This window comes from Amia ocellicauda, chromosome 6, assembly GCF_036373705.1.
Source record: "Amia ocellicauda isolate fAmiCal2 chromosome 6, fAmiCal2.hap1, whole genome shotgun sequence".
In the NCBI taxonomy this organism is placed as follows: domain Eukaryota; kingdom Metazoa; phylum Chordata; class Actinopteri; order Amiiformes; family Amiidae; genus Amia; species Amia ocellicauda.
This window is the reverse complement of record NC_089855.1, coordinates 6,228,774-6,252,616: the sequence shown is the minus strand read 5'-3', so window position 1 is coordinate 6,252,616 and position 23,843 is coordinate 6,228,774. Positions and strand designations below refer to the sequence as shown.

Sequence of the window (23,843 nt, the reverse complement as noted above, 5' to 3'; positions counted from 1 at the left end):
CAGGTTTTACCCAGGCCCCTATCAACACCATATCGACGCTGTTGTGTTTGAACCTGAACTTTCAATTTTTTTTCTCAAAAGTTTATTTCGCATTTAAATTTCAAAACTTTCAACTTTTTTTCTCAAAAGTTTATTTTGACTTTAAATCTCAAAACTTTTGACTTTTTTTCTCAAAAGGTTTCAATTTTTTTCTCAAAATATATATATTTTTTCTCTCTTAAGTGGCCCTAATGCTCTTCCGTAATTATGTATAAACACCACAATATAATACATGGATATCTTTTAATACATTCTAGTGTTATAAATAATTTCCCTTTTTCAAAGAAAGGGACATTGTTCTATAATATGTCTTAGTTGCTAAATTTCAATACCAAGCATACATTTTAATAAGCGTTCATCATAACAGCAATAAATCTGTGAACTAATTACATCATATCTTACTCAAAAAACAAACAAAACACATTCTGCTGCTCTTCTTATATTTAAGGTGAGAGAGTTTTACATTTTACATTCTCCCAGAACAGTTTCCATTTCAATCTATCATTCCAATCAATACACCATTATTTAAATCGCTTTCTAAATTGATTCTCCCAAATAGTCAATGGTAAACAGGTTCCACCAGCTCTGGTCAGCATCTGAAGCACTTGGCCTCGTGATGTCGGCTGTATTTGGGTAATTGATAAGTAGCTGCCATACTCCACTAGCTTAATTTAATGCGTTAAATAAAATGCAAACATAGCATTTCAGTTAACAAGGCTATTTCTGTCTTGTTCAGCTCATCACATGAACTATAAATAGGCAGACTATAATATAACAGAACCACACATTCACTGCTTCCCAAACTGAAGTAAATTCCCCATCTTGTGTAGAAGCTTCTGTGAGCAGATGTGGATCTTGGCCGGCCTCCAGGTACATCACATTGTGAGATCCTAGTTCCTGCACAATTTGGTAAATACAGGCTTGCCAATTTTATGTGTCAAGCGTTGTGTTAAGAAAAGAGAATAAATGCCATTTTGCAGATGCTATCAGGCAGCTGGGATCGCCTTTCTGCACACATACAACAATGGCATTTGTAGAATTAAACTATCCTTTGTTTGGGTTTGCTTTATTTATTATTTACCCAACAGCAAAACATGCTCTGACAATGCTCAGCTGCGTGTAGTAAGTCAGGTCAATTACTGAACAAATTCTCAAACGTTGTGTTAGAAGTAAAGCCGGCAAAGGGACAACGGACAGCTCTACATTTGAGATAATGGACCGACTTAAACAGCATGTGTTGCCAGACCATTACTCCCCTAATAATACAGAAAAACTCTAGAAGGCTTTAATACTACAGGTGTACTAAAGGTGCTTTAACACACACCTTACCAAAAACAATGTATTTTGACCTCCTCTGATATGACAAGCATGTAAATCATCCTCAGGGCCGAGCCAACTGAGAAGGGACTGTTCATAGCGTCCCTACATGATGCACTGAAGTTGGAAACCCTATCTAATGCTTTTATATAATATTTCAACCGACTTGTAGATAGTTGATTAATATTAAGTCGTGCTGCCCTAGATTTGTGGGAAGATTGTATATAGAGAACATGGTAGTCCTTAAGAAAAAATGTATTATGGAAACCTCAGCGTATGTCAGAGCAGTACACTACAATGTGTCACATACATATTACTGATTGCAGGCATATTTTATTTCCCGACACCTCCAGTTGTTGGAGTTGTTCGCCCTCGGAAAGAATGGACACATTTATATTACTGTGACAATGGGGCCTTGACACAGAAAGGAAACTGTAGGAGGAGGAGATATACTTGTGTGGAAAAAGATTAATCACATGCAGAGATTGTTCAGAATGAGATAAAGCCGTCCTGCAGGGATAACGGGGCACTGTTTGCTTTCCGACCATTGCATGAAGAAAGAAAATACTCTTAAAGGGCTTGTGAGTACACTAGCAGAAACCTGAAGCAGTATGTCTTACACTGGAATTGCACAGAAAATGTAGTCCAAAATGATATTTCTTATCTAATCAGAAGTTACACTGAGTTTTTTTCTAAATTACATATTAGTAACAAATAATGATAATTGTAGTTTTCAGACAAATACATGTTTATTTGTAAATTATTAGAAATTGCACCCTGGAATACAATATTTCACAGAAACCACAGCAGATATTAAAACTCTGTTAATGACAGCACTCAGTTTGTACAAAAAAGGCATTTTCTATTCATGGATAACATTAAAGTTTTGGAGAGGGATATCATTTAGAGATATCTTCAATTGCATTTCAAGATATCTTTACATATTTACAGATATCTCTAAATGAATGTAAGATATTCCATTTAACAAAATGTACAGATATCTTACAATAATTTAAAGATTCCTTTCATTAATTTTAGAATATGTCAAAATTCATTTCAAGATCTCTCCAGTTCATCTCAAGACATCTGAAAATACATTTGGAGACAACTTGAAATAACATCCTATTTATTTCTTGATATCAGCCAATCATTTTCAGAATTCAGATATCTGTAAACAACATCCTGAGGTCATCACTTCCCATTAACGCCTTCAGTTACATAGAAATGAATGAACGAGTGAAGAGGAAGAGATCATCTCAGGCTACATACAGGAAGTCATTTGCAGATATCTGTACATCATTTGAAGGTATTTCTAAATCAGCAGGAAGTCATTTACAGATATCTGAAAATGGTTTGCAGATATTTCAGAATGTACTTCAGATATCTTTAAATTAATTCCAGAAATCTTTAAATGATTTGAAGATATCTTAAAATCAATGACAACGTGAAATTAATTTGGAGATATCTTTGAATATTTTTAAATATCTTCAATACATTTACAGATATCTTTAAACATTCAAAGTGGCAGGATAAAATGGATGCTTACCTTATGCTGTACAAAACATTTCCATTCTTGAAAATCCTCAGGAGCTTGTTGTCTGTTGTTACATCATGGAAGTTGGCCCCTTTCTCGTTGGCAAAGAACAAATCAGGTTTCCAGATGGAGTCCAGCATAGACGGGTCCAAGTCCAAAGAGTCATCAGGATATTCGCTATAGGCCAACCGCGGGTCGTTCCACTGCTGTCTCAAGAAAATATTCACTCTGTAGTCCTGAAGAAAGGCCAGAGGTTACATTAACTTCAATTTCATAGTCTCAGTGAAGTTATGTTGATATAACTCAATTAACACAAGTACTTCAGAGCTTTCATTTAAATTATATTGAATTTGTCCCAGTATCGTGATTATTATTGATTTTATTTATGTTTCATGTGCAGATCATAGCTTATGGTTAATTGTAACACATGTTCTCAGCCCACCCTGACAGTGAAAGAAAGTGAAAGTCAGAGTCTCTTAATCCATTCTGCCCGTCACTTCCCTCTTCTAAATAAAGTGTCGCTGATCAACCAGACCAAGAGGGGACAGGTTTCAGCACAGTGCCCTTATTGGGAAATCATCATTTCATCAGGAAATCATCAATCACTAATTGGACTCTTTATGGCTCAGAAGTGATGATGCTGTACTGGCAGAAGCTGCTGTGGTTTAATCTTGCAGCGTATCACTATGGGTCGATGTGGACCAACACTTTTGTTTAAATCAGGTTCTTTCTGTCGTTTTTATGATAATCATAGGGATCATAACACAAACACACACACACACACACACACACACACACACACACACACATATATATATATATATATATATATATATATATATAATCTCTCCAGAGTGCACACCTTTGAGCTTGCAAAGTGCAGACAGCCCCTTTCAGGATTATGAATCTAATCTAATTTCTCAATAATGCGAAAAGCCATAATGTTTTATGGTTACTTTGAACATACACATGAGACAGACTGGTTAACGATGGTATACAGAACACTGAAGTGATGAACAACCAATTAGTAGCTGTCCACTCATTTTCTCTGAGAGTAATTAAAATCTACATTGGTTTATAATATCAGAATAAACCTGGACATCTTCACTGACCATTTGGTTTTGTGAGTGGATCAGTGAAAAACAAAGCAAATCAGAGAAGTCATGTCTGTGAAATGACTTTTGATGAGCTTCTTGATCTGAAATCAATTTCATACCACAAGAAGTCCCTCAAACCTTCTGTCTGAATGAAATGTAACAAATATCTAAAATACCCTTGTTTGATTTTAACTGTGAGAATGATGGGAGAAGTCAATTTACTTCTGTATTTCATTAGATGCCTTCATTTTAGAGATTAATCTCTAGGTGTCTTACAACAATAACCTTTCAATTAGGGTTGTACAAAAGCGTGGGATTTTTCCATTTTATAATTAATTGAATGCTTTCAAAGAAACGGGCATTCTTAATTAAGATACGGATTCATATTTGGCCAAGTATGGAGAACATTTAGGTGATTTTACTGCTTAATGTAATGGTCAGCTATGCTTATCGATGTTTCAGTTCGAAGGGAATTTCTAATTAATTCCTTAGATAGTTCACAAATGGGATCTGTCCTTTGAATATGACAAGAAAGATAGCTATATAAAAGCATATATTGTTTCCAAAAGAATGTATTCCAAAGCACAATTTACAAGAGACCCCTTAGTGGTGGCAAAGATTGGGATCTTAATCTGGGAACTATAGCTGGATATTTGTAAACAGCACAAATTAAACAGACTTCGCACAACAGGCAAAATCTTTCAAAGTTGTTCCATTCATCTTATCAAATGCTTTTTCATGTCTCAAGTTTAGATACTAGTCTCTGCTTGGGACTATATTAGCCAAGAATATAAAATCCCTAACAAAGTTCCACAGCACAATGATTGCAAATGTCTGCTGGTTGAGAATGCATTATCCGACAGAGACACACCTCAGAGGTCATTTGAATAATGATAAAATGCAATCAATGATCATTTTCTGCATTTTTTTCATATTCCTGTAGATTCTCTGATACCTAAGTACATTTTCACCCCCATTATCTATAATATTATCATATTCCAACATAAGGGAATCGGACATTATGATTTATTATAGTACAATAAACAAAATTAATGCAAGTTAAATCTACTACATCATCAATTTACCTGCTGCACCTGATACAATTGTTTGGATAATTATATTAGTTAATAGGGATATTTGTAAGTATTTGTTAGAAACAGAGGAGTCTGAAATGCAGTTAGTATTGATTCGTGCAGGTGGTCTGATTGCCAGCCATTATTTGAAGCCAGAGCTGTTTCCCAGACACCATTGTGTTTTCAAATCAAATCATAATTCAATTGCACAGTTTATTGGAAGTTCCGATGCAATGTTAATATCGAATGTGCATGCATGGTCTAATTCACTTCTTAACAGATTAACACAGTCCACAGGATCTGGGCAGTCCTGCAGGGTGCATTGTGAAGCTCTAGGGTGTCATCTTGTCAGAGATCTGATTGTTGGCTTTCCGAGTTGCTGGCAGCAGCACCTGCCATAACAGCACAATGGTAGCAATATAAAAATCGGGGGTTTGGTTAGTTAGATTTACAATAACGAACACTAATATAAATTCCATCTGGATTTCAATGACCCACCCTATTTTCCAACAGCAAATACATTTTTTTGATTAACCTTATCTCGAGAATAATTATAAACACATCCAACCTCAAGTCTGAGGAGTGCATTGGGTAAACTCTTTTTAACAAAAATGTGTGAGTCATACAGAGACAGATTTCTGCTCACATCATGAGGCGTGGATCAGCCAATAAACTGTTACGGATGTCCTGAAGCTGATTGAAGGAATTTAAAATGAAATCAATATGGTTAGGAATGACTGCGTTCAATTGACGTGGTAAACTGAGCATGGAAACAAAGCCTCCCATAATGGCTGAAATGATTGTGTCCAACTCACCATTGTTGTTTCTGCTATTGAACCAAAGCTGTTGATAAATATGTTGCAGGTAACATTAACTGGGGGACCTGCAAGTTGAACGATAAATAACACATTTACACGTTTTTTCATCAAGCACAAAAAACTGAGTTGCCTTGGCATCTTGACACTTACCATCGTGGTCTCTGTGACAGATCCGAAACTGTTGATAAAAATATTGCATGTAACGTTTACTGGAGGACCTGTGGAATGCAATGAGAACGTTGCAATACACATCGAGGCAAAGAGGCTTTTCCATGCAGTCTATATAAATTAAGGATGCCTGGACTTGTACATTCAAAGCAGGGACATCACTAGCAAGGCATGCTGTTGCACATTGTATATCATTAAACATTTTATTCAGATTAAGCATCAATGATCACTTTATTTCAATAACTGAGTAAAGGAATAACTTCTGGGGAGTGCAGCATCTTTGCTTACAAAAACACACATACAACGCATTGTACTCAATATATATTGTTTGCATGTCAAGAATTGAGTGGACTGAGCTACTGGCACAATTATTATACTGTATATTATTATATCTGAATCAGCATAGATATATATAGGGTGGAATAGATTTATATGCTGATGTTTATCAAACATGTATGAGAATGATATTTACAGTGCATCAAAATGCATTCTGAAATGATATAGTATCCATTAAAATGCCATTATATCAAATAGCAATAAAGGAAAATGCAAAAGCAAAAGATAATAAAACAGTGCAGTGTTAATAATGAATAAAATGATGCATTTGGGTTGTTTATTATGCTTCATAAACCGCTGAACCTAATGAGGGACCTTTGGGAGTGATATTGACCATCACTGATTGAGTCATGTCCCTGTCAGCAGGAACAGACATTAGAAACCCTATTTAAAGATACTAGAAACATCCAAAAATGTCTTATCAGCTACAGCAGGTGAAGTCGAATGGAAACTGTGATGGCAAACTTTCTGAATGAACGGAGAACTTAAATTGCGTGATTTTCTGTCCTTTTCAACACAGACGTTAACCGGATTCAGTTCAGTTCAGTTCAGGTGTTACATCATATTGTTGTCTACAAAGAGAGCTCATACATTTTGTAATCCAGTTGTGGAAAAAAACACAGCCTGTGAAATTACTAATAAAATATAATGATGGAGTATGATTTATTACTTTCAAGCTTTTGCTCAAAAGACTAAGTGGCAAAGAAACAGAGATGCTAGTCCATTCCCAAACATCACCTTGCGTTCAGTTTTGATATCTTAGGGTCGGTGGCCACTGTCTATATACAGTACTGTGGCATAATCATTGTACTAAACAAATGCATTTTATAGTGATATGGTTACCTCTGTATCTTACTGTATCCAATGATTGATAACCCACCTGCATTTTTAAAGTAAAAAATATTTAATTGGATATTTTCACTTCTATCAGTGTATCATTACCAGTTCAGTACAATAGAGACGTTTATGTCAACATTGTTACAGATTTATTACATGAAACCAATTCATATTGAAACAGTGCCTCAGGGAGAAAATGGTGATTGAACTATCAAAAGGTGATGGAAAGATATTACAAAGATATTACACATTTAGACTGGCCATGGAGGTGATTGGGGGAGGAATCTCTCTATCCCAGCACACAGCCCTTTCCCTATCAACTGGGAAAACTACAAAACAACTTCACTCTCCCTTCTCAGTGAAATCAAAAATATTTGTGACATGCAAGAGCTAGTATTACATTGACCTAAGAAAATGTCTCATAAGTTACTGATCTTGTTGCCACTGTAGCATCTTTAATGAGTTTATAGAGAGGTTGGAAAAGCAGTGCTTTGTAGACATCACTATTAAAGAACACATGCTTTTCCAACTTCTCTATAAACTCATTCCTGTGTCAGGTTGTACAAATGTTTGTCTGTGTGTCTCTCACAAAGTCTCTCAGTATAGCTCTTCTGAAGTGTGTTTATATTGCATAAGAACATTTATTGACATTGCCCAAGCACTTTGCCTTTAAAAGTGTAATTAATAGTATTTATGCACTACAATAACTTTAATCAGTGGGAGGTAACTCAGAAAGTCTGCTGGCATATTTTACTCTGTTCTGTGTTTGTATTAAATGAGAATAGGCTTGTTGCTGACATTACTTTCAAGTTTTGTAAGTTTACACTACACCACTACTTCATTACCAGGAAATTACGTAACAAAATTCACTTATCTAGTAAAATGTGTGTTGCAATATTTTGTTTTTGAGATACAAGTTTGCAATACATTCTCCTTTAAAAAGTAATGCTCCTATGGTTTTGTATAATGTATGCTCTGCCTGCATACAAAGAACCTGATGACAAAGAATTGAATGAAATAAAACTGGATCTTGCCACTAAAAACTAACAGGTGTAGTTCAGCTAAAGTTGCTTCTGGGTATATGAGTATGAACAGTTTCAGTCTGAAAAGATAGATTTCAAAACGTTCGAAGAACACATATAAAAGTCCTAACTACAAGATTTGGTCACAGAATAAAACACACATCCATTATGTCGGTGTGAAACAGTCGGGACAGACGAGCAAGGAGATAACTAAGAGAATATTTTCGCACAGCACAATGTGACATCGAATTAAGTCATTTTCCAAAGCTGCTATGATTGCCTCAATTCTTCAAATTGAGTAGTTATTTGTTGTGCATGTGGAGAGAACCATCATCCCCCACGAGAGGAGGAATCCAGGACCCGGTCTTGAGACGATTCCTCTGGAAACTGAAATATACGAGTGGCATGTCGAAAACAAATCCAATAAAGGAAACTCTCTTCACCTTTCAGAGTGTCTCCATATAGAATGAGATAATTATTTAATTTGTAACTTTATATCCACACAAAAATAAAACAGCACAACACTGAGCCTGGGATTATTGGAGCTAGCTAGGGATGACCATAGAAAATAGAATATAAAGGCCTTCAGGCACATACAGGACTCACAAATCCATTTCTACATAGCAAGGTTACAAAACTGTTTTGAAACTGTCTGCATCTCCTCACTGTTGTCCAACCCTCCTGGACTTACATACAAGAATAGTGTAACATGATTTCATATTGGCCTTTAGGTGTCTCAGATGTCCCTGAGTAGAGGATGAGAGATCCTAGCTTTGCTAGATGCCACACGACCTCAGCTAATTAGAAGAAATCACTGAGCAGGAGAAACCAACATCAATAATCTCATAAAGCAATTTTTTCTCTCCCCAGGGTTCAGTGGCCAATGATCCACTCACTTTGGGTTTCTCGCTCACATCAACCGCTCTTTCTGGCCACAATCCATATTCAAAGGTTCGGCTCTTGCTAATAGCTCAGAAAATCCCTTGACGACCAATAGAGAATTGGCGGTTTGCAACTTTTTGGTGCTTAAAGATTTCTGTGATTTTGTGATGTGCTGATCAAAGGAGATGTTAAAAAAGTAACTGTAAATACACTCTGCCCCGATTCGCACACGCTATTCCACTGCTCCGCTCCCTCCACTGGCTCCTGATAGCGGCACGCATTCAGTTCAAGACTTTGACCCTCACCTACCGCTGTCTCGACCACACTGCACCAAGCTACCTTCAGACACTCGTCTCTCCATACATCCCCTCCAGACCATTGTGCTCCTCCAGTGCCAGAAGACTAACTCTTATTCAAGACACATCTTTTCAGACAGAACTTGTAATTTAGTCATTTACTCTCCTAAGATTGCACTTTACAATGTTTTATCATACTACTTGCCTTGCGTTACTAGTACTCGTATTATTTTGATTTCCCCTATGCTCCCTTCCCCTTGGCCCTTGACTGTGACCTAACATCTTATCTGCACTCAGCTTTTACAATCCAGGATGTAAGACCCCCATATATTGTATACACAAATTGGAATTTGTAAAATGTATTATGCTTTGAATTGCACTGTATTATGCAAATTGGAATTTATAATGTTTTATGTCTTGAACTGCACTGTATTTGTGCACTTTGTATTGCGCTTATATTTTGTAAGTCGCTCTGGATAAGGGTGTCTGCTAAGAAATAAATAAAAATAATAATAATAATAATAATAATAATAATAATAATAATAATAATAATAATAATAATAATAATAATAAATAGTCTGTGTGAAAGCCACTGTTGAGACATCGTGCCACACGCACACAAACTCCATTATTCAATGGTGTGAAAGGATGTGTGCTGTGATAAGAACTCGTTTCTCCAGTGCCATGTCTATTTCTGAAGTAGGGATCAGCTGGAACAAGAAAGAAGGAGAAAGAGAAAGGGAACAGGAGCTGAATGGGCCGGTGTCACTCGTCCTGCTTCAAGGAACAGGTTAGGTCAGTCTGGGTTTCCTGTTTCTGCATTATGGTCAAAGGCTGCAATGCACAATGTGTAAAAGGGAGACTGAACCATCTCTGATAACGTGGGTAAGGATAAGTATTTCCTCTCTGCTACTGATGGTCTGAAAATGATTCTATAGTGTCCATAACGTAGAATAAGAATAAGAATAAAACCAAGCAAATAAGAACTAAACCAAAAGAGTTCAACCTTTTTTAATTGCAAGATACACCTCTTGTTGATATGGAGGCAAAACACACGGCTGACCTGAGCCAGTGCCCGGCCGGACGTGCTCCATCAACAGAAAAACTGTGATATCCTCAGGGCCGAGGCTACATCTTGTTGATCAGGCTGTTTTGCAGACGGCCTATTTGCTCTGTTATCGTCACGGGGGTCACGGAGGTGGAACAGTGCTTTTGCTTTTGCTTTAACTCATCAGCCCTGCTGTCTGATTGCATTACTTGTTTCTGAATGTTTCACTGCTTTGTATGCTACTCCACCAGGCTTACAAGAGCAGCTTCGCTTTTAACCTCGACAGCCAGCCAGGCAAACACAAGGAGGAGGAGCAGAAAGAAGGTAGACACTCCACAGACAGCGGCTACAGAAGCTCAATTATCACTCAAGATGGGAAAGCATCTCAAAATAAATGAGTGTTCTCATATTTAAAAAGTAGAACTATGAATCGTTTACAGAAATCCGCAGGAACATTCTCAATATCTCCAACGAGAAGGGGGGTACTTGTATATATTGTTAATGGTCTTTTAACTGATTCACACTTTATGGATTGATGTAGTCAAGACAGACCAATGATGTAAGCTGTGTTATACTTTGAAATATGCAATATGCAATATGTGCATTTAATAATGTTTATAGTCCTTTTTATAAACAATATGAATGAAAAAAGATTAAAGATATACTGCACCCCTAGCATGCATGTGTATCTACAGTTCGGTCAATTTCAAATCCCCAAAAGACAACCCTTTAGGAAAGCTACATACATTCATATTATGAGTGAATGCCCCAGGTTCATCAGAAGGACAGAACCACAGCACATTTAATCTGCTTTGGTTAAACCCCATCTTCTGTAGGCAATAATTGAAGCTGCTTGGGTGATTGGATGTGGTCGGATACATGGAAACAGTGGGCTGTATCTGCTTTCATTATCAAGATGTGATCAGTTGTGTATATTGCGTGTTCCAGTTTAAATCAAGGGAAACAATAGGAAATGCTTCAGAACCTTGTCAAGAAATATCAGCAGAGACACGGTGGGACTGTGTGAAGTCTGCATGCAATGTATTTCTCTCCCACCGCCTATCAGCTGTTCTGAAATTAAATTCTGAAGGAGTGGGAAACCTTCCTGACAATAGCTGTAATGAGACAAGATAGATTATCTCGCTCTTGTCCAATTGTCAGGCAAGAAAGGAATGATCACTGTGTTGCAACAAAAAAGCAAAATGAGTCACCTAGAAAGAAGAGTCAATACATAATGTATAGGTTATGAGTCAGGAAAGCAGTTATTATCCCTATCCTTCTTCACTATGTTGTGTGTGATTTATACCCAACACCAGATTGTGACTCAAGCTTAAAATATATTCATCTAAAAAGCCTTGGGTCAATTCAGATATTGACGGCAGGAGTTTAGATTTTTGTCATTTCCTCAATTGTTTTGATGTTGTTTTCCATTAAACGCTTGAAACAAAGGCCTCATTGATTTATTTGATTTATGGTAATTGTTACCCTGAATGAAAGAGAGACACACATCTTATTCTAGTTGTAAGTATACAAAGGTAATCCAGTAGTGCTCAAAAAGAAAATAGTACCCATACAATTAATATGTCAACTCCCCAAATCCTTTAATTGAAACAACAGATCCCATATTTAGTTTGTGACGACAAGCTCGTCTCTGAGAAATATATATATATATATATATATATATATATATATATATATATTTATATTAACTTCACTTATTGGTTTGTTATTATCAATATGTTAATGTGTTCTCAAAGCACAGTAAACATTCAAGTTGCACTGAATGAAAACAGGGACACATTTTGAATGTACCTTTGAAATTGGGTCGTATTCTTGCATCATAACCCGATGTTCTGCCCATTAATTTGTCCAAAAAATCTGATGGAGACATGGTCAATGAGGTGCTTTTTCCTGAAGATCTTGACTCATGCTCCTTTGCATCTGCCACCCTAAAAAAGGAAGAGGAAACCAAAAAGATAAGAGGTTTTCCAGACAAGGTTGTGCAGTTTGTTTTATGGATTTTATATTTTATTTATAAACTCTTGATTTTTGCTGATGCCCATGAGCAGCATTTATCAGAATGTGTAATGTTTTCAGATTCATAATTATCAGAAAAACACTGTATTTCACTTCAGGTAGCATGTATAAGTTTTTGTTTGTGCTTATACTGTACCTGCATTCTGCAAGAACATGTATTGTGGTTTGTACCTCGACCACTGTTCAACATGTTAAGTAATTATTTCAGAAAAAAAAAACAGGAAAGCAGCAAAGAGTTAACTGGGCATCTAGATGGAATCGTTTGCAATAAAGCTGGGCAGCACTGATATGCTTTCCTATCATATTTCTACACAAGTCTGCTGCGGAAAAGCTATATATTTATATTTATATTCATATTTAGAGAGAGAGGGGAGGGGGAGAGAGAGAGAGAGAGAGAGAGAGAGAGAGAGAGAGAGAAGGGAGGGTAATTACAATTACAAATAATAATTCAGTCAACAAGAGAAAAATGAAAGAGAAATTCAGTGTGAATAATATTAAAAACAAAAGTGAAAACAACAACTGAACTCTACATTTCAATTGACCGTCTCTGTTCCAAAAGAATATGTTCTTAAACAGACACCCTTTGGGGTTAAACTGAGTTGTTATGTAGGATTTAACCCATTAGCTTCTGCCAATGATCTTGGAAAGCATTGAGATTAGCAGGAAACCAGCTGATAGATCAACAACTAAACAAAACCTAAACAGTTCTTACAATTTCTACACACCAGGGTAACACTAAAGTTACACATAAGTGTGTACTTATGCCAGTGTACATTCCGTGTCTAGTGTGTGTGTGTGATCCCTTAAAATGCTACATACGAAATAGGCATTCCCGTTATTGTTCAATTGTCTCATTAAATCACCTGCTTCTCTGTGTAAGCTTCTTTAAAATAACATTCCCTTTCAACACAGAGGTCCACAAAGCATGTGTCTTTCTAAAGCGTGTTTTATTTATAAAAAAACCCCTTACTTTTTCTTATTTAGAAAAAGACGGTCACTGGAGGAAGTGAATCAATTTGGCAAGGGAATTTATCAAGGATCAGCTCATTCTCGTCTTCGGTGACTTAAATCAGGGTACTTTCAGTAACCAATGGTAAAGCCGAATCCCATGGCTTTGTATGCATGAGAAAAGCATATGCCCCTTTTTGTTACATGCAATTGAATGAATCGCGGAGGTAATAAGGCATAAACTGAATATCGTTACTTATACAAGGCGCAATAAATTGGGAGTACAAATCATTTCTAAACCCTCACACATTACCGTAAAACAATATGAAGAGACTGTTTTAAAACAAACATACCAAGAACAAACTAACTAGTCATCATGATCAATATTGTATATATATATATATATATATATATATATATATCCCACTAAATAAATAAACAAATAAAGATGTACATTTTCTTGTTTCTTATTTGTTCTAGGTGTTGGTATTATGCAATATTATAAGAGAGTACAGCGTCAGGAATTTCAGTTTTATAGTAGCTACTTTGTAAGCCAGTGCTAATGTGACATAAGTGTTCTGTGATTGACGTGTAGATTTAAAAATAATACAGACGTGATTATTGTTTGTTTTGATTATTTTTGATTGATGTTTTTTGTTTGTTCTGCTCTGTTTAATGTATGCATTTATTTTGTCTTTGAACATTTATAAATGAATTTCCCCTGGCCACTGACTGTAGTTTCTGACCGGATGTTTGCTATGCAGCCCAAACCCACAACCCACATTCTTTCACTAGAGTAATTTCAAGGCACATCAGGCAGCTCCATCCTGTATTTTTATGACCATGCAATTTACGTTGTGCTTTAAAGTAGAATATAACTCTATGTTAAGTGCTGCTGCTTCATAAAATTAATTACACGAAAAATATGCGCTCGAAACAAGTTGCGATGTCTACTCAAGTATACATAAGCCTTTTAAGCTAAAAAAAATACACTCATCATAAAACAATAGGCAATAGATATTGTAATATTGTAGAATATATATATATATATATATATATATATATATATATTCTGTTGTTGGAAAGTCATACCTTGAATCATTTTAGTCTGTACATTTTTGGAATATACCCGTTTATGATTTATTCAAATGAAAAATATTTTTTTTATTTCAATGTAGGGGAGAAAGATCGCCCATTTTTGGTTGTAACGTTACCTTATAACAAGCATATTCTTCTAAGCTAAATTCAGGCACATCCAACTAAGGAAGTATGACTTTTAGTGATTTCACGTTATCCCCACAGGTGTCTGACATTTGAGTCAAGAAAAAATGCAAATCAAACCATGCAACCCTCAAAAGTACTGTCGCCTACAGGATTTCTGTCTTAAGGTAAACAACTGTACAACACAATCAACCAACATCGGAACTTCAAAGCAGGCTGCGCTGCAAGTCCACATACCTGAAGTTGTTGGGCTCTAAGAAACATGCAAATAAGGTTGTCAGGATTTTGACAAGCGGGCGATGCATTCCTCTTGATGTCTGTGGGTATTTGCACACTTCTTTGAATTATTCCATGGGCGAAAGCTGGTCAAACGCAAGATCCCCGAGGAGTCAACATTGCTTTCTGTACAACCCAGTAGATCATTTTAGTGCGCGGTGGAGGATGAACAGGAGACTTTCCAGTCCTGGGGATCATAGTTCAGTGGAAGAAGGAAACCCAGTTACAGTGTGGAGAGAGAAACAGAGACCCGCACGCATGTGAACTGTGAGAACTGATTCGTTTCCCCCCAAAAGAAGCTTTAACACATGGTGGATTTAAGGGGTCCTCGCACTGCAGTGTGTAAAGTGATTAGCCATCAGCTTTCTTCCACTCCAGGGACATTATTTTTTTTAAATGAGGTCGTATACAAAAGCTATGTTGGGTAAATCGGAGGAATCTTTGTTTCAAGAGAAGCTCCTAGTGTTGGAATGAGAGGCGCAGCTGGTTCATTTCAGCACTTGGACAGCTCCTGAGTCCGGGCTCTGCGCATGCGCCAGGCCACCGGCGCCGAGGACGTGAGCAGATTGTCAATGTGATCTGATGCCACTGACAGCCCCACTCCCACTACAAAGGCACTTGCGTGTTTATTCATTCGCGGTGTAAAGCACAAGTTACTTTGCATAGCCGGGTACATTCAAATACATTGTCAAGCGCTCAGGATGTCAAGAATACAGGAGCAGCTGGCATAACAGTCCTTATTGCGAGATTTATGTAATACAGTTTAATCTGAGGCGTGGTGAATCAGGAGCATGTGTATTTAAGGTTTATTTAAGGTGTGGATGTTTTTATTATTGTGTATTTTTATTTGTAATGATAATCGCACGCACGCCTTCCTCTGCTGACTTCATAAAGGTTTGCTTTAATTGAGAGTAACTCTCTAGGATAGTCTTGGTGGAAGTGCTAGAAGACCTCTGCTCCTCTAGATTATTGCCTTGATAAACAGCAACAATGATAACTTTCTCCACACACTCTTCACGGGACTCACGAGTTCTCTGTGACCACATGTGATACAAAATCACCGGGGTTGGGAGATATTTTATTCACGTCACACTGCACTGTTGAAATGATTTTCACCGCACATTTTCAGAGATGACGTATGTGAATAAATACAATTTCGGTCTCATGGGAAGACAACTCCAATTAAAGACTTATTTGATGTTAATGGAATTTTGCTCCCTGCTGATGCACACATATATCCAACATTTAAGCTAAAACAAAAGCAGTCTTTTTAAGTAGAAAAAATAATCGAAGCTTATATCATAAAAGACTGTATTCTGCAATGAAGAACATTAAAAACTGTATTCTCTGAGGTCAAATGAACACAGTATGTGTGGATATGACAAACATTAAATACTAAATCTCCTTTTCAGTATTCAGGGATATCACTGGAAAAATTGAGCTATAGTGCATTTGATATGAGTGATCTAAAGGCAGTGTAATGAATACACTTTCTGCTCCCATGGCAGTAGTATTGGTATAGGCTCCGGAGAAAAGTGTATAGGATCTCAAGCTGTGCAACAGCTCAGTCCTTGGCCCAGAGTTGTTACTGTGCATACAGACGCTGCATTGGGGTATTTAAATGTTAATGTTCCTGCAGTTTTGAAAAGGATTGCATTAATTTCCTTTCTTATGAAATGAAGGCCCATGTCTTTCCTCGGGAAAAGCAAGACAAGCGGATTGCTAAAAGCTGGTTGCACACAGAATGTAAAGAAATCCCTCTGTGAGTTATTAACATACATTAAAGTACTAAATGTAAAACCTATAAATACAAGTACATATTTAAAAAATGAAACAGTAGTGGTATATTAAATCATCGGGGAGGATAAATGTGGGTGATTTTATGTATTTTCTTTGCTCTAGGTAAAACACAAGATCAAAATAATTATGCATTTACACTAATAGGCTATAGTCAGTTACGTAAGAAATATTGAGCGCAGAATTGGGCAGTGTCTTGAAAGTGAGGATATATTGATTAAGGTATAATACAGATGTGTAGGTATTATTACGATTTAAACAATTTACTGAAGTCTGTGAATACAATTATGTATACATTATGCAAAATAGATTGAAAAACAATTCATATTTAATAAAATACACCAATCTTTAAATGTGAATCCCAATTAGTTAGTTATCAAAAGATAATGATAATGTTTATAATTTTGTTTTTATTCTGTAAATGAAACAACACAAATGCAAAGCTCAGCACTGTCTGGAAAACAATTATTTTAGACAATGCAAAATGACCCATTCTTAAAGCATCACAGTAAATTGATAAAATGATTCCCAGGAGAAACTGAACACCTCAACACATCTTCTATTACCCAGATTAAAAATACACAGAGAAGGAAACAGAAAACAGAGTGGTATAGTACAAACTTGAAAACATGTACAATTAATTTGCAGTATTTACCAATGGATGTGGAAAACTCCAACGCGAGGGGCTGTAATTTTCCTATTGTGTCATTTGAATAGTGTAAACAAAGACAATAATAGCAAGATGTCTTTGCCACTGTAGTTGCTTCCCGGGTTGCCCTGGAAACAAGCATGCTAACTACATCATTGAACATGCTGAACGCTTACACGCTAAAGCAAAACCGGGATAACTGTGCGTCTGACAGACTGAGACTGGCTAAATCAAGCAGGACTTGACATGGTACATTTACCATTGTTTTTAGTTCTCCTCTGACACTGCGCGATGTTCAGTGGCACCTGTGACAATCAATTCAAGGTCTGTAAGATATAGAAACTGAACTGTAGAGTATTGTAATATACGTTACATCATGTAATAAAATATTCCTCAATACTAATCACTTTTCAAGTGTTTTACAAGCTAAACCTGAGAATAAGCCCAAGACCTGCCACCCATTTGAATCTAAAATGTAGATAGTAAAATAAATGTCTGATGAGAAATACAGACTTGAGTTTTCTATTGAAAGATGTCTTAGATTTGTTCAATTGTTTGAAACAGTTAAGGATGTAGATTTATGTTAAGTAAGGATGATAATCTTGTCCAAATATGTATTACACTAAAACATGTCCTTATAGTAGGACGTGCCTGCCAAATGAGCCTCATAAAAAGCAAGGCAAGCATGCTCCAACACGGCTGGAGTGAGGAGGCCTGAGCGCTGGCCGACTGTGGCCCATTCCTTTGCCGTCGGTCACATTTTCACTGCTAAACACTCAGTAAACTGCGCCTCCATCAATAAACGACAGCCTTCTGTACTGTCATTTTATCTCTAGACCTGTTCAAATTATTCTATAACATGACACAAAAGTGCATGCTTTTAAAAGCTCGGGGCCACGTACGTTCCAAATCACGCCGTGTGAAACAAATCTTCCCAAGCTTGTCATCTGTAATCCTCGTGCTCTGCTAGTGATGGGATAATCAGGTTTAACTGCATTATGTTACTGGGTGATTTGCAAGTGTTTTGAATTTCTAGATTGCTATATCAGCGGGGTTTCATTCGCAGTCGTACATGACTTACTTTGACTCGTTCTTTTCACATGGTTTTCCAGGAGATTCATAGAAACAGATAAGGTCCATGATGTTGAGTCTGCCTTGCCCTTTCCCCACTCATGCCGTATAAAGATTAAAAATGCTGTTTTGAATTTCTAGATTGCTATGGTTTGTAGGCAATGTCCTACTTGGAGAGACTGAGGGAAATTAACTTTTTCACCCTGGAACATACAGTGAGGGAAAAAAGTATTTGATCCCCTGCTGATTTTGTACGTTTGCCCACTGACAAAGAAATGATCAGTCTATAATTTTAATGGTAGGTGTATTTTAACAGTGAGAGACAGAATAACAACAAAAAAATCCAGAAAAACGCATTTCAAAAAAGTTATGAATTGATTTGCATGTTAATGAGGGAAATAAGTATTTGACCCCTTCGACTTAGTACTTGGTGGCAAAACCCTTGTTAGCAATCACAGAGGTCAGACATTTCTTGTAGTTGGCCACCAGGTTTGCACACATCTCAGGAGGGATTTTGTCCCACTCCTCTTTGGAGATCCTCTCCAAGTCATTAAGGTTTTGAGGCTGACGTTTGGCAACTCGAACCTTCAGCTCCCTCCACAGATTTTCTATGGGATTAAGGTCTGGAGACTGGCTAGGCCACTCCAGGACCTTAATGTGCTTCTTCTTGAGCCACTCCTTTGTTGCCTTGGCTGTGTGTTTTGGGTCATTGTCATGCTGGAATACCCACCCACGACCCATTTTCAATGCCCTGGCTGAGGGAAGGAGGTTCTCACCCAAGATTTGACGGTACATGGCCCCGTCCATCGTCCCTTTGATGCGGTGCAGTTGTCCTGTCCCCTTAGCAGAAAAACACCCACAAAGCATAATGTTTCCACCTCCATGTTTGATGGTGGGGATGGTGTTCTTGGGGTCATTCCTCCTCCTCCAAACACGGCGAGTTGAGTTGATGCCAAAGAGCTTGATTTTGGTCTCATCTGACCACAACACTTTCACCCAGTTCTCCTCTGAATCATTCAGATGTTCACTGGCAAACTTCAGATGGGCCTGTACATGTGCTTTCTTTAGCAGGGGGACTTTGCGGGCTCTGCAGGATTTCAGTCCTTCACGGCGTAGTGTGTTACCAATTGTTTTCTTGGTGACAATGGTCCCAGCTGCCTTGAGATCATTAACAACATCCTCCCATGTAGTTCTGGGCTGATTCCTCAGTTATTTTGTGTTTCTTCCATTTGCGAATAATCGCACCAACTGTTGTCACCTTCTCACCAAGCTGCTTGGCGATGGTCTTGTAGCCCATTCCAGCCTTGTGTAGGTCTACAATCTTGTCCCTGACATCCTTGGACAGCTCTTTGGTCTCGGCCATGGTGGATAGTTTGGAATCTGATTGATTGATTGCTTCTGTGGACAGGTGTCCCTTTAAGAGAGTGCTCCTAATCTCAGCTCGTTACCTGTATAAAAGACACCTGGGAGCCAGAAATCTTGCTGATTGATAGGGGATCAAATACTTATTTCCCTCATTAACATGCAAATCAATTTATAACTTTTTTGAAATGCGTTTTTCTGGATTTTTTTGTTGTTATTCTGTCTCTCACTGTTAAAATACACCTACCATTAAAATTATAGACTGATAATTTCTTTGTCAGTGGGCAAACATACAAAATCAGCAGGGGATCAAATACTTGATCAAATACCCTCACTGTATAGGATAGGATCCTTGGATCACTTAGTTATTAATGGACACCAAACGAGCATAATGGGCTGAATGGCCTCCTCATTTGTCAACTTTCTAATGTTCTTATGTTTCTTCTTATGTTTCTAAACCACATTGTAAACATTTAGAAACATGTATTTGGTATATCATCATACTACTGCACTCCAGTGTAGTAAAGCATATTGAAGACATGCTGAGCCAGTAGAGTCCCACTGGAAAACTATGCTAAAACCACAGTGAAACCATGTAAAAAGTGCAAAACTCATGGTGAATTTAGTGAGGAAACCTTGCATAGTGTTATTGGAAATGAAAGGGACCCTATTAAACCCACTGAAGTAGCTGTCTATCTATGTTTGTGTGGGATATCCATATAACAACAGCTCTTTTAGGCTAACTCTTTGCCCAGTTCCAAAATATCTAGAACATTTCAGAACCTTCCTGTCAATACCCAACACTTCCTGTTCTTCCAGTCAACACACTAAACCTTTAATCCAATTGTTTCACACTGAAATGAATGAATCAGTAGGTGACCATTTTAGATCAAGGATTGAAATATCACATATACATATTTTATATTAGAAAGAGTACATAGTATATCTGCCAGGTCACAGACAAGACAAATACGGAGCATATTCATGGTCCCACAGGGGATTTGTAACCGGTATCATATTCAACTTTGACTGCACATCAGTCTGTTCTGAAAACATTTTAATCTTCAAAATGGCTTCCAGGTGACTTTGATTATCTACTTACATGAAATTGCATAAAGACAAGATACATTATCCTTTTCCAAACAACCACTGCTTTGAAAAACTGTGATTAGTGGTTTCCTAAAGGACTAAAAACACGTTCCAAGTACAATTTCTTTTCAACATTGATATATATTTTGAGGGCTTGTTTGTTGTGTGTGAGTGTGTTTGGATTATGGTGAGGGAATGAGGGACGCATGGTCAACCTGTGCCAGCTCACAGACAGGTGGTTGGGTCAGGCGGAGAGCCAGGGGGAGCTGAAGAGAGTTTGGCAAGAACGGGAAGACCAGGACTGGGTCAAATCAAGGGGCGAACTGAGTGCAGAGGGCAGGGATGGACTGGCAGGGTTCAGTAAGTATGCCATAACAGTTACTGCTGGTAGAAACTGGAAGAGAATGTGCAGTTATTCAGCCCACTGCTTTATTATTTTTGCCTTCTGCGATGTGATTTTCCTACCAAGAGAATGACTCATATTTGCAGTAGCGTGCAAATGTATTAGGATGTACCGTTCTAATAAATGTTTTCAAGTGTTACGCTTTAGTTCTGAAAACTGAAAACGGTCTTTTTTTTTACATTTAGATTAACACAAGTTGAAACATTGGGGGCCAACGTGCAAAGTAAATCAGGTCAGTCTTTAAACATTTCAGCATTTTCCACAAAGCAATTGATAACTGGGATTGTATAAATGACGTTCTGACAGCCTAAGTTTTCCATGGAGGTAGGAATATCAAAGATGACACCATTACTAAATACAGGCCAGTTCAGTTCACTTTGGTCTGACCGTGTTAGTGATGCAATTAACATGACAAACCAGACAGGGAGCCTCCTATGAAATAGTCACAACCAATATTGTGTACTTTGTGTACTCTTTGATATGCAATGGGATGAACTCCAGAGAAATGAGGAAAAGAGGATAGAAAGCAGCATAAATATACACAGAACACACAAAAATAGAGTACATTAAAAATGAATCCCAAATATGTGCAGCTGTGACAAGTAATATGGGAGTATATTTTGATGGCAAAAGTTTAAAATGAAATTTCAACAATACTTAAAAAAGCCCTGTTGTATTTTCTTTTGAGAATAACCTTAAATGGTGTGTAATTCAAGTCTCATTTTGACTTACAGGGATATTGTTTATGTCTGCAATATTTTCGTTTTTCTATAAAAGCTCAAAGATGAAAGATGTTCCAATTGACACTTAGAACAGGGGATGTGCCGACTGACTGGAAGACAGCAAATGTCATACCAATCCACAAGAAAGGGGTCAAAACTGAGCCAGGAAATTACAGACCAATCAGTCTCACCTGCATCACCTGTAAAATGTTGGAAACAATTATTAGACAGAAAATAGAGGAGCATCTTAATGAAAACCATATTCTTGGAGATAGTCAACATGGGTTTAGACGAGGAAGATCATGTCTTACTAATTTATTAGAATTTTTTGAACATGCAACTGCAGCAGTAGATCACGTGAAAGCATATGATATGATAGACTTAGATTTCCAAAAAGCTTTTGATAAGGTTCCACACCAAAGACTGATCCTCAAATTGGAAGCTGTAGGCATTCAGGGTAATGTAAGTCAATGGATTATGAACTGGTTGCTGTATAGGAAGCAGAGGGTGTCGATTAGAGGAGTCACTTCTAACTGGAGTGAGGTTGTTAGTGGAGTTCCACAGGGATCAGTACTAGGGCCTGTGCTTTTTCTAATCTATATTAATGATCTGGACTCTGGGATAGTTAGCAAAATTGCCAAATTTGCAGATGATACTAAAATAGGTGGCTCAGCAGATACAATCTCGGCAGCACTGCACATAATATTCAGCTGTGGGCCGACACCTGGCAGATGAAATTCAATGTGGACAAGTGCAAGGTAATACATGCAGGTAACAAAAATGTTCACTATAATTACACTATGGGAGGAATAGAACTAGATGAAGTAACGCATGGGAAAGACCTAAGAGTCTATGTGGACTCCTCACTTTCTCCATCCAAGCAATGTGGCGAAGCAATAAAAAAGGCAAACAGAGTGTTAGGGTATATTGTCAAAAGTGTAGAATTTAAAAGAAGGGAAGTAATGTTAAGACTGTACAATGCACTAGTTAGAGCTCATCTGGATACTGTGGACAGTTTTGGGCTCCACACTTCAAGAAAGATATCGCTGCTTTAGAGGCAGTTCAGAGGAGCAACCAGACTTATTCCAGGTCTGAAGGGAAAGTCCTACTGAGAGACTGAGGAACTGAACCTTTTCACCCTGGAACAGAGGAGACTACGTGGGGACTTGATTCAAGTCTTCAAAATCATGAAGGGCATCAACCACATCAAACCAGAGGAGCTTTTCCAGATCAGCAGGGACACACGCACCCGGGGACACAAATGGAAATTGGGCTTCAAGGCATTCAAGACAGAAAACAGGAGACACTTCTTCACACAGAGAGTAGTCACAATCTGGAATAAACTACTCAGCGATGTGGTAGAAGCTGAAAGTTTGGGAACATTTAAAAATAGTCTGGATAGGATCCTTGGATCACTTATTAATGAACACCAAAAGAGCATGATGGGTCGAATGGCCCCCTCTCGTTTGTAAACTTTCTTATGTTCTTATGTTCTTATGTGTATATCAAAGGTCCTGAAAAATAAAGGGAAAAAAAGGAAAATTGTGATTCCATCCTCGAAGAAGAAAAACAGAACTTCTTGTTAATCGAGAGATATAAAAAGTGACGTGACTCACAGTTCTCCATGAGCTGTGTGCTTGGCAGTCACATCAACAGAAATCCAAAATAACCTTTTAAATTAGACATGCATTTTTCTCTATCAATTAGAATGTTGTTGCTTTTTAAAGATTTTCTGATTATTGTGCTGTAAGTTATTAGCAAAATAAGTAAATATAGAGGGAACTATTCACATTTGCTTTTC

The 23,843-nt window shown here is 37.4% G+C and overlaps 1 protein-coding gene across 1 annotated transcript in view; it reads right to left on the bottom strand.

Annotated features, from left to right (window-relative positions):
• Positions 1-15,426, bottom strand: part of glra2 (glycine receptor, alpha 2) — a 38,533-nt gene extending 23,107 nt beyond the window's left edge. The window contains exons 1-4 of the mRNA XM_066705940.1: positions 14,911-15,426; positions 12,280-12,416; positions 5,876-5,943; positions 2,903-3,126 (exon numbers count right to left, since the gene is read on the bottom strand). Coding sequence (XP_066562037.1) covers positions 2,903-3,126; positions 5,876-5,943; positions 12,280-12,416; positions 14,911-14,978 — 497 coding nt within the window. The 5' untranslated portion in view covers positions 14,979-15,426. The remainder of the gene's footprint in view (positions 1-2,902; positions 3,127-5,875; positions 5,944-12,279; positions 12,417-14,910) is intronic.
• Between the last annotated feature and the right edge of the window lie 8,417 nt (positions 15,427-23,843).